The sequence below is a fragment of the Octopus bimaculoides genome, chromosome 2, assembly GCF_046866305.1.
Source record: "Octopus bimaculoides isolate indiv1 chromosome 2, ASM4686630v1, whole genome shotgun sequence".
NCBI classification, from domain to species: Eukaryota; Metazoa; Mollusca; class Cephalopoda; order Octopoda; family Octopodidae; genus Octopus; species Octopus bimaculoides.
The window spans coordinates 125,501,694-125,513,543 of record NC_142929.1 but is presented as its reverse complement, the minus strand read 5'-3'; the positions used below and the strand labels follow the sequence as shown (position 1 = coordinate 125,513,543).

Sequence of the window (11,850 nt, the reverse complement as noted above, 5' to 3'; positions counted from 1 at the left end):
GTCCACATACTCTTGCGAGCAGCTGTCCAGCCACATGAAGCTGACGAACAAGACGAGAGTACAGCTTACAGAAGCTCATCTTCAAGACATTCTCCTCCTTGGCCCCCTCGTCCATCAAACCAGACATTGACTCTCTATCTGTTTCAAAGAATCGGCAGTCTTCACATTATGACGGCTGCAGGTTTTAATGAAGGTTCAATTTACATTTCTTATCATTGATTTTGTTTGTTATTTTTTCAGGTTGGGAGTGGGGTGCTGCCCGGGAGGTGGCCTAGTGGTCTGCAACCAGGTTTAGGTTGCCAATGCCTACTGTAAACCTACTTTTGGGCCACCCTGTATATATATATAAATTCATACAATTTTTCTGCAACCATTTATGAAAACTGAAATCTTAGCTTATAGACATAGGCATGGCACCTTGAGCAAGGGCCTTCTATAGCCTTGGGCTAATTAAAGAATTGCGAGTGGATTTGGTAGACGGACACTAAAGGAAACTGGTCACGTTTTTGTCCCCACCAGCAGACAACCAGTGTTAGTGTGTTTACAACCCATAGCAGTGTGGAAAAAAAGAGACCAATAGAGTAAGTACCAGGCTTAAAAATAACTAAATAGAGGTTGATTCATTCAACTAAAATTCTTCGAGGCAGTAACTTTGTGATAGTCTTTTTTTTTTTTTTTTTGAAAAAAAAATCACCAGACCAGTTTTTTAAAGTCTGCTCCACTGACCAAGCAATATTTGCCTAATGTTTCAGTCAAGAGCCACTTCATGTGATTGTATACTACCAATTCATCATTGTATGACATCCATGTTGGTACGGGCTGGAGTTTGACAGGAGCTGGCAAGCCAGGACTGTGCCAAGCTCTACTTTGGCATGGTTTCTATGGCTGGACGCCTTTCCTAATGCTAAATTATACTTTATTTACATAGCTATCCAGGTTTAAGTATATATATGACAGTAGAGAAGCATCAAGTTTTCAATATGAAATTACAACAGAAGGAATTGAACTTTACAATACAAACTCATGAATTATTTGTCAAATGGGCAGTGATCTGCTCCAACTCTGCCACAATTTAGTTTAGGTAGACTGGGCTATTTAAAGTTGTCCCGGTCACTGTCACACAACAGTGCCCAAGAATTCCTGACTGTCTATGCTAAAAATGCCAAAAACACTGCAACCAATTAGAAAATGGCTATACTGAATATTAAAGGGAGTAGACAGATTCTTTTGAGTGTACCAATGCAAACAATGGGATCTCAGATATGATTTATATGTAACAGATAGCAAGACAAGTTGCTGATATGAAAAAACATTGTGGTGAAATATGCGCACTTCAATATACATAAATGACTGGATAGATGGGTATGTATCAAAGGGCTAACTGATGCAAGTGGAAGGAGTCTGCAGAACACAAAAACACGGTGACGTCCAATCTCGTGTCTAGGATATTTACCCACCAAGGATAACTGATGATGATTTAAAACTTCTTAATATATTAGAAAGAGGGTAGTTGTCATTGGTGGGGGAATTGTCCTGATATGCTAATCTCAGCATTCTGGACGTCACAAAGAACCATGTCAAGTGGAATGATGGTGAATGAGAACAGACCCATCAAACTATTATATAAGGTCACATAAGTATGTAGGTTGCAGCAATAGATGGCAGTGGAGTTGACTGTTTACACAATAACAATGCATATATAAAGGACAAATTTTAAATGATTAAAAATTGCTAACATAGACACAAGTCATTGCAAATCTTTTTTATGCACCTTAGAAATGATTAATCTCATGGTAAAATAAGCAAATATTTCATTTCAAATTATCCCACAACCTGTAAATACCCATTTTTTTGAGGCTGAAAGCCCATTTATCAATAAAAAATACTGCACACAATTTTCATTGAATCAAAATTTATTTAAATGTCCACTTGGTACATAACTATTCCTTCTTCTTGCGCCCAGCCTTTTTCACAACAGGACGTTGACTGCGAATAATGGCACTGGCTTTTCTCATTGCAGCCTTAAAAGAAAAAAAAAAAAATGTTACTTCCATTACATTTAGAGCAGCAAGAAAGACATGTAATTATTTCATCAAAGCTGTTCATTGATAGAAATGCTATAACTACCAATGTAAGAAAGAACTTAGCTGGAATGCATGCATCCAAAATAATCTCTCAGAACTGTAGTAGGTTACAATATGACACTTATTAAGTGATTAAATTAGTTTATTAAGACAGGAAAACAATTCCCTCTATCCTTAGAAATTAAACCCTGAGAACAAACAACTAACAAATCTTAGCTAACTAGAGGCAAATATACAAAAACACCCAACCTTTGCTTACTACTTTCTCTTATTTGGCCCTGTACTTATTGGCGAATGAATACATGCAAGTTAACATTGGGAGAAAATTATTTAGAGGTGAAACACAGAATGAGTGTACTTGGATGGAGTGGAGAAGTCTATGGGTAAGATTCAGAATAAGGGGATCCTTACAAATGAATTATATGGCCTTGAACAGGGTCATTCAAATGTCATTAAGTCCTTTATACAAATATCACAAATTAGTGCAATACTTGCATTAATAGAAGTCAGAGTATATATATGTGTGTGTATATATATATATATATATATATATATACTGCTGGAGGAGAGAGAGAATACCCTATCACAAGCAGAAATAGAACCAGTAATCCCAACAAAAAGAGCCACATTTTACAACTGACACCAATTCTTCAGTTTAGCATTCTCTTACCCATGATAGCATGGATTAGACACTCGTTTTAACTAAGTTAAAACCTACCATTTTTAGGTCTACTCGGTATTTGTTCCTTTTGACCATTTTCCTGATAGATGTCAATGTTCTTCTGGGATCTTTTTTCAACTCTATCTTAGTATAAGCTTTTGAAGGACGATTCCTCTCTGAAATAAAATAAAAGCATTAGTTAAAAAGAGCTAGGGTTTTGAGAACGAGACAGAAAGAAAAAAAAAGTATAACCCAACATTGTTATTTTAATACCTGTTGCGGTGAGAATATGACACCCTCTGATGAGAACAGACTGGATCACTATATATAAATAGTCTGATGTAGTTCACAGTTCAGTCTTCAAAGTCCAGGTACAATTTACAGTATGAGTTAGTGTGTTGGAAATATTGATTGTTGGTTTGTTGCGGGTTTGTTACTGCCGCTGTTTCTATTCTGTATTGTTATAACACTGTTACAGTGTATTCTTTATCTATTGTTGACAATATCAACCATACTATGATTTTGGAGATGTAAGGATATAACATCAGGTGATGAGGATTTTTTGAAGCTCATGTAGGTTACAACAACAGTTAATTGAGTTACAGTCAAACTTAATTTCTGAATTCACTTATAATCTGGAGGAGGGTATTACGTTTGCTGCGTACTTTAGAAAGAACTATTGTGTAAAAATTCAAATTCTCAATTCCAAATTCCAGACTGAACACCTTGAGATAAAGCCCAAGCAAAAAAGATACTAAAAAATAATAATAAATGAAATTTCTTTATTCCTTCAGAACCCGAAATCTCAAAAGGGGAGATGTGGCAAGAATATGACACCCTCCGATGAAAATAGACTGGACAACTGTTTGTGTTTCCTTGTCCTGACAGAGTAAATGCAATTGATTTCCAATATTCTGTAAAAACATGCCCAGTCATATGGCAATATTAACTTGCTTAGAAACAATAGGAGCATCTGGCCATAGAAAAAGTTCTGCCTCAATAAACTCTGTCCAATCCATGCAAATATGGAAAGGCAGGATGTTAAAGCAACGATGAACACGTTAATATGGGTGGTCTTAGGCAGATTGCTATTAAAAGTTAAGGCTTTTAAGAATATACATTTCAACCTATTCTGTGAAAATTTTCAAATTTGGTATATTGATATTTTTCACGCTACACTGAATCTGGTATTTATTCACTTGTTCCAGAATTTTTTTTAGAAAAATGTTAGAGATTTTAAGTTTGATAATTTTTACCAAACCAGAAAACAAGATTTGGAAACGCATTTGTGCATGCTGACAACAAAAGCGTCAATGATGGAAGTTTTAAGTTTTAATGAATAAAAGTCATGAAATGTTGGAACAAGCATGTAATGTGAAAAATACCAGAATGTTACATTACAAAAAAACAAACTGTTATTTAGTTCTTCAAACTGCTGGAAAAAGTAGCCAAATCTCCTCTTTGAGAACACCCAAATGTCAATAAAATGAGGAAAGACACTAGATAACTCTAAAACTGTGGGGTGTACAGCATTAGAATGGTTCTTTTGATCATAGGTCTGCCTGATCAACACCACCCTTCTTGGTTTTCTATATCTCCATCTTGAAAACTACACAACAGCTTGGCTTGTTAATATGGAAACAGACACCAATATGCTTGTGGCTTTTGACTGGTTAAAATTACCTCAAATTTGAAATCAAATGGAACAAAATTGAAGGAACTGAAAAGGGAAAGCGAAACAGAAAAATCCTTTTTTACTACTATTCTAAACTAACAAATTTTGCATTGTTTACAAAACATTCAACTTCATTCTAACTATATGTAAATAATTTTGAAGACATTTTGTTGTAATTTAAAAAATAAATACACTACCAGTGTCAAATGATATGTTGCAGAGCAAACTATAAAGCAGCTGTTCCTCTTTATCTGTTTGAGCAAGGTAATATTAGTTCAAAACCAGTGTGGAAGAGACTAAAACCACTTTTGCAAGCTGATAATGATGCAACTCAGAAAAAAAGTTAAAATGAAACTTGTTGACCAAGACAAGAAATTCCACATGTGTACATCATCATCATCGTTTAACGTCCGCTTTCCATGCTAGCATGGGTTGGTTGATTTGACTGAGGACTGGTGAACCAGATGGCTACACCAGACTCCAATCTGATTTGGCATAGTTTCTACAGCTGGATGCCCTTCCTAACGCCAACCACTCCGAGAGTGTAGTGGGTGCTTTTACGTGCCACCGGCACAAAAGCCAGTCAGGAGGTACTGGCAACGAGTGGATACAGTAGATGAAAACTAAAAGAATCCTGTTTGCAAGAGTGTCTATTACAAGTAATAAAGTTGAAATCATTGACAGGGAAAATTATTCCCTGAAGCATACAATGCAGAAAACAAAAACAACACTTACTTCTAGCCCGTCGTGTAACGTATACAACTCCTTTGCCATCCTTGCATGGTTCGACACCAATAGCTTTTTTGTGGACAAGGCCACTGTAACGGAAACAATGACGTCCTTTCAAGTTGTTTGGCTCCTGTTAAGAAAAATTAGTTGAAAATTAATGGTGTACAAAATGTAATTAATTGTTATATCTTATTCTCAATTAATAGCCGATATGAACAACTAGTCATTGGAAAATGTTCTTCATTATGTAATTTCAAACCAGAATGTAGAATTCAGATTACCATAATAGTGAATAGTGCCATTTACTAAATAACTAGGATTTGGGGCAACTCACACAACAATTGCAAAACATCATATGCTGATATTTTATCACCGGACCTAACAGAGAAACTCCTAATTATTGTGTATGATGTGGGATTTTTCTTTAACACCAAATACTCTACATATTGTTAACCAGTTTACAGTATGGACAGAATGCATTCTATCATGCTCACAACACAAGAAGTTGTCTGCTCTAAATGGAAACTGACAGTTGTCTAAGATGATATCAATACTGTCTCAATGCATATAAGCTTAGGGTTGCTATTAATACTTTTCACCTTCCTGGAGTTTATTTATGATGGAAGTTTTAAATTGTTGCATTCCTTCCTTTAAGGTAAAAAAACAAAAATTCTGCTGTATCAGTCAAGACAAAGAGTCCAGGATTTATATATGTTGTTACTTACTTTGCTAAGCCAGAGACCATTTCGTTTGACAAGGAAAGAATTATTATTCCTGACAATCATCCATAGTAAGTCAGCCGACATATTGGATTCTGAACAAAAGATGAAAATTGAGATTTGCTGTTAAATAGTATATTAATGAACATTTACATAAACCAAGTAAAACACAATACTGAAAGTAATCTTAAAGTGGCTTAAGATTGGAAATCATAATACTAACAAAAAACACAACACAAGTTTATTAAAAAATCTTCATTTCATCATCATCGTTTAACGTCTGTTTTCCATGCTGGTATGGGTTGGATGATTCAACTGAGGTCTGGAGAGCCAGCAGCTGCACCAGGCTCCAATCTGATCTGTCGATGTTTCAACAGCTGAATGCCCTTCCTAACGCCAACCACTCCAAGAGTGTAGTGGGTGCTTTTTACGTGCCACTGGTACAGGAGCCAATCAAGGGATATTGACCACGTTCAAATGGTGCTTTTTACATGCCACTGGCGTGGGGGCCAGTCAGGGGATATTGACCACGTTCAAATGGTGCTTTTTACGTGCCACCGGCACGGAAGCCAGCCTGGCCACAGCTACGATGTTGGATTTAGTTGACTCAGCAGGCCTTCTCAAGCATGTTATATCACCCAACGCATCAGGGGTATTCTTAACAGGGCTGGGCATGCGATCTCACTTTAGTTGCCAAGTCCTCTCAAACACAGCCTGTCTCCAAAGGTCTTGGTCTCCTGTCATTGCTTCTGTGAGGCTCAATGTTCGAAGGTCATGCTCCACTACCTCATTCCATGTCTTCCTGAGTCTACCTCTTCCACGGTTAGGGAGTGGCACTTCCTCACACACCTGTCCTTATACGTAACACATGATCATAGCAGCGCAGTCGTCTTTCTTGCACACAACATTTGATGCTTCTTATGCCCAACTTTTCTCTCAGGGAGTTTACACTATCATGTATGCACACTGACATTACACATCCAGCAGATCAAGCTAGCTTCATTTTTTGCAAGCCTACGCAGGTCCTCAGCATTCATGGCCTATGTTTTACTGCCATACAGCATGGCAGTCCGCGCACATGCATCATACTGTCTACCTTTTATCCTGAGTGAGAGGCTCTTAGTTGCCAGCAGGGGTAGGAGCTCCCTGAACTTTGCCCAGGCTATTCTTACTCTAGTTGCTACATCTTCAGTGTTTATTGCCTCTGTGCATCTGCCACACACAAAAACTATTTTCTCGGTTAACCTTCCTTTGATATTGCGGCACCTTCTATGTATCCATAGCTTACACTGGATACATCGTATCCCCACGCCTTTTCTACAGATCGAGCAGGGCCATCTACCTTAAGGGGATAGTGATTTGACAGCCTTCCTACTTAGTAAGGCTTTGGTTTTGGCTAGGTTAACCCTAAGGCCCTTCGATTTTAGACCCTGCTTCCACACCCTAAACTTCGTCTCCAGTTCTGGCAGTGACTCGTCTATCAGAGGAAGGTCATCAGCATAGAGGAGCTCCCAGGGGCAGCCTGTTTTGAATTCCTGTTATTGCCTGGAGGACTGATCCTTGGTGAACCCCTACTTCTACTTGGAATTCTTCTCTATACTCGTTGCCAACCCTCACTTTACTGATAGCATCCCTGTACAGCTCTTACCAGTCACTCATCTATCCCCAGTTTCCACACTGACCACCAGATAAGGGACCGGGGACCCTATCAAAGGCTTTCTCCAGGTCAACAAAAGCCAAGTACAAAGGTTTAACCATTTCTCCTGCAGTTGCCTTACCAGAAATATAGCATCAGTGGTGCTTCTGCCTGGCACAAAACCAAACTGCATGCATCTAGGTTAACTTTCTCCCTAATTAGTTGGGCTATGACCCTCTCTGTAACTTTCATCGCCTGATCCAATAATTTGATGCTGCTGTAGTTATTTCTAGCTAAAGTATAACCTTTCCCTTAGTAGCAGTTGACTACGGTGCTGCTATACCAGTCATTGGGTATGACGACTCCATGAATTACCTGATTTACAATGTGACTGACAAGACCATAACCCACATCGCCCAACATTTTAAGCCCCCCACAAACTGAAATGCATTTTCACAGAAATATAGTAATAAACTGAATAAAGACCGTTACAGAACTAAGACTGGAATAATAGAAATTTGCTTTTCTATCACAAATTACCTGATTTCTTACAGTAATCATCCTTTTTATATTTTTGTTGAAAATATGCTACCTGTGCTTCAATTAGTTTTGTAAGATTTTGGAAAATAACTCATTATTATGGTGTTTTAAACAACACAAACTTTCAAGGGTTAATTTAGATCTTCAAATAGGTCTCAAACAATGGAAGAAATTTGATATTACACCTTAGTATCTACTAAGAATAAAGAGAAAACTGTTACTGCTACTCTGAAAGGAACCAATGTATCAATTAATCCAAACATATGCTTTAATCTTGTATCTTTCTTAGGTTTCTGCAGGTATTTTTAAGATGGGCTCAAGCCATTATATAAATCTAATAGATAATATCTAACATGTTAGTGTCCCTAAACTGAAAAACATCACTGGTTTATACATCAAACTTTGCAACATATTACTGCAAACTGATTGTAGATAACATTTTTTTAATAAAACCAGGCTATTTATTGACATGCTTAAGAGTACTACCAAACAATGAAAATGAGAAAAACCTCTTCAGATTTTGGCCTAATATAGAATTTACCAGATCCTCAACAGGTGTTAAAATCAAATGTAAAAGCCCCACTTCCCTTTTACGATCCATATCACAACCCTAGGGAATAAATATGGACTGGGGATACTAAATGTTAGGAATATGTCAGTAGAACTGACTTAGTTACTTGAACTAGGAACTCAGAAGAACTAAAGCATTAGGAATTCCAATAACGGTGGTACTACATAATAGACCAGAATTCATTCAATTAAAGAATAAATTAGACTTTAATCCAAAATTTAATGATGCAGAAAGAGTTCCAAATTTGCATTAATAGTCAATCAAATTGAAGACATCAGGGTATGAGGCATGCAAGTTGAACGGTGTTGCAGATTTAAAACATTTATCTCTATTTTGCGACGGTTCTAGGGTCCAGAATATGTTTCTTTGGCTACTGACTGGCCGGAGCTATCTGTTCTCTCTATCTATCTATCACTCGTCCACCTTCGTTTGTTTCCGTAGAATTTATCAAATTAGAAAATGCGTTTCCGTAGAATTTAAACAAATGAAATTCAGTTTAAACTTTATAAATAAATATATTTCATTTCATGTTCAGTTTAAACTTTATAAATAAATATATTTTTGCATTATTCATTATTGTTTTTAAAAACAAATCACATACACCAATCAGCACCACCACCACGCGTAATCCAAAGTTGGAATTAATCACCGCGATATTGCCATCGCCACCGCTACAACAGAAAATAGTATTAATTGGCTTAAAAGACATGAACTTTTGGAGCTAGCATGATGGAAGTAGCCAAAGATAGATCCAGCCAGTCAGTAGCCAAAGAAACAGATTTCAACTCAAACCAGCAGTAACATTCCTTGTTTAGATTTTTCTACTTTCGCTTCTGACAGCTAATACCATGAAAGTGCCTTTTTTTTTTTTACGGAATCCCACGTTTAAGGCTATGGAGATTCCGATTCTGAAAATTTTTTTTCAAAAATCTCAATTTCAAAATTTCGCCCCCCCACCCGGTTTTTATATAGATCCACAGGGTAAACCTAACCCTAACACTAGTTTTGTGAGATTTGGCTGTTATTTCTAGCATGTAAATAACCTGCTTGGTGGGGGGGGGGGGGGGATTGAAATTTTTCAAACAATTTTTTTTCAGAATCGGAATCTCCATAGCCTAAAACGTGGGATTCCGTAAAAAAAATTAATAAATAAGGGGGAGAAAGGTTCAGATTACATATATTCCGTCTATACCTCGTTGACTTCGGCAGGATTTGAACTTGTGTATATTATCATTATTTAAACATATAGGCAACAACTGCACATTGGGCGTTCCTGCGATATAACTCGACAAAATCAAAACATTTCACTTCGTATATTTCCGTGGAAGCAAATAACAGTTCGATTCTGTTCTCTGCTTGGAAATTTGCGGATTTTACATATACACACGAAGTAGATAAGAACAAATATGCAAGGCATTTTTTTTTTTTTTTTTTTTTTTTTTTTTTTTCCAAATTTAAAACGAGACATTGCTGGCATAGTTTCGTTATATCTATATTCCACAACCCACGGAAATACCCGAAGTGAAATGTTTTGATTTTGTCGAGTTATATCGAAGGAATGCCGCACATTATTTACAATGAATGTATATGATTTAACTATGCTAATGTGTTTTGCATGCTTGCACGTGCTCAGAACAATTTAACCCGTGATTGTAAGATGTTTAATTTTCATTCTATAATTAACAAAAACAGTACGAATGAAAAAGCCATAAAAGCATGATTCTACACTTGCTCTGCTTCATGAACAGTACTTCAAACTGAAATATCTCTAAGAACCATTGTGTATTGAGTCGGGATGACCAGCAATTCGAATAAGCGATCACTTACGCACTTATACCACTACCATTTGTGACCTTATATTCCGTATTTGAAGATATAAAAGACGCAACACGATTTCAGTAACGCGTATTCAGGAAGATATTTTTAGTACATTAAAGATTAAAGTGAGGCCCAACTTGGCATAAAGGACCCGGAGTGACGTCCATAGACATTTCTTTGGAGGGGTAAAAGTGCATCAAATATAGTAATTAACGTAAAAATTATAATATAGAAATTGTGAACCTTTCATAATCAATTAGAAATAAAAAAAGAATTTGTTAATGCTTATGATGATGTACTTGAACTTCAATACATATTCTTTAATAAAACTTGAAGTAGGGGGGAAAATCTTTAGATGTGACAGCTATTAATTTAATTCAAGTGTTAGCTATTTGGCAGAACCGCCATGGTGAAGTTAAGCCCATGTGGCACAAATATATATATAGAGAGAGAGAGACACACACACATATATATAAATATAGAGCATAAAATTCTAAAGATAAATGGTAAAGTAGACGTTAACAAACAAAAAACGATAATTTATAGACATAGTAAAATTATATTAATTAATATTAACACTGAAAGAGTGGATATTAAGAACGAACACTTACGTTTAGCAAACGTTCCAATGAAAGACTCGTATGAAAAGGAACCAGAAGCACTGTGCACACAAAACCGGATGTCAAATAAATGATAACTAAAGTTGAGAAATTATATTTTAGTATGCATTTTATAACATTTGTAAAAAATTAATTTATATTTTAAGACTTTTTTTCAGTCAATATTCATTTGAAATATAATACGAAATATTGTGAGTTTTCTGCGCCTTTACAGTTACCGGAAGTTATAGTCTTCATTCAGCCGAATTGGAGGCATGTCTTCTCCGTTTTTTCCACGTATTTCGCCAAAAAAAAATTCTGAAAAAAGTGAAAAATGAAGAAATTGAGGAGTGAGTGGGGGATTGAAATTTTGAAATACCAATTTTTTTTATAGATTCGGAATCTCCGTAGCCGAAAACGTGGGTTTCTGAAAAAAAAACAAAAAAAAAACGGATGAGGGTGTTGTGACGGTCCACCAATTATTCTATATGCAGCAGAATTACACAAAGATCCAAAATAGATTAGAGATCATATTCATTATGAAATGTACTCTGTTTTGGAAATGGTAGCTGTTTTATATTTGAAAGTTAAATTTGAATTCCTTAATGCTAAAAACACTATTTGAGATAACGTCATATGTAAACAATGTTTTTGAAGCGCTGAAATGTATTGTAGTACAAGTAGAAAGATATATTTTTTCAACGCGTAAATACTGATAGAACAGTATACATGGGATAATATCCCTTACAGAGCAACCACCCATGAGAATCGAACTCACATCCCTTTGATTTCCGGTCAAGTGCTCTGCACTGTAAGGG

The 11,850-nt window shown here is 36.2% G+C and overlaps 1 protein-coding gene across 1 annotated transcript; it reads right to left on the bottom strand.

Annotated features, from left to right (window-relative positions):
- Positions 1–1,895: 1,895 nt before the first annotated feature.
- On the bottom strand, positions 1,896–11,324 carry LOC106871040 (large ribosomal subunit protein eL28). The gene is made up of 6 exons (XM_014917305.1): positions 11,272–11,324; positions 11,045–11,130; positions 5,875–5,963; positions 5,156–5,279; positions 2,803–2,921; positions 1,896–2,021 (listed from the first exon to the last, which is right to left on the bottom strand). Exons 1-6 carry the CDS (start codon positions 11,307–11,309, stop codon positions 1,941–1,943), a joined length of 537 nt encoding a protein of 178 aa, XP_014772791.1. The 5' UTR covers positions 11,310–11,324; the 3' UTR covers positions 1,896–1,940.
- Between the last annotated feature and the right edge of the window lie 526 nt (positions 11,325–11,850).

Excerpts from the sequence above, each read along its gene's own strand:
- LOC106871040 (XM_014917305.1), bottom strand. The coding sequence starts at position 11,309 with ATGCCTCCAATTCGGCTGAATGAAGACTATAACTTCCG. Across the intron at positions 2,922-5,155 it reads CGTTACACGACGGGCTAGAA|AGAGGAATCGTCCTTCAAAA; the intron begins GTAAGTGTTGTT and ends ATTTTATTTCAG. Across the intron at positions 2,022-2,802 it reads ACCGAGTAGACCTAAAAATG|GCTGCAATGAGAAAAGCCAG; the intron begins GTAGGTTTTAAC and ends TTTTCTTTTAAG.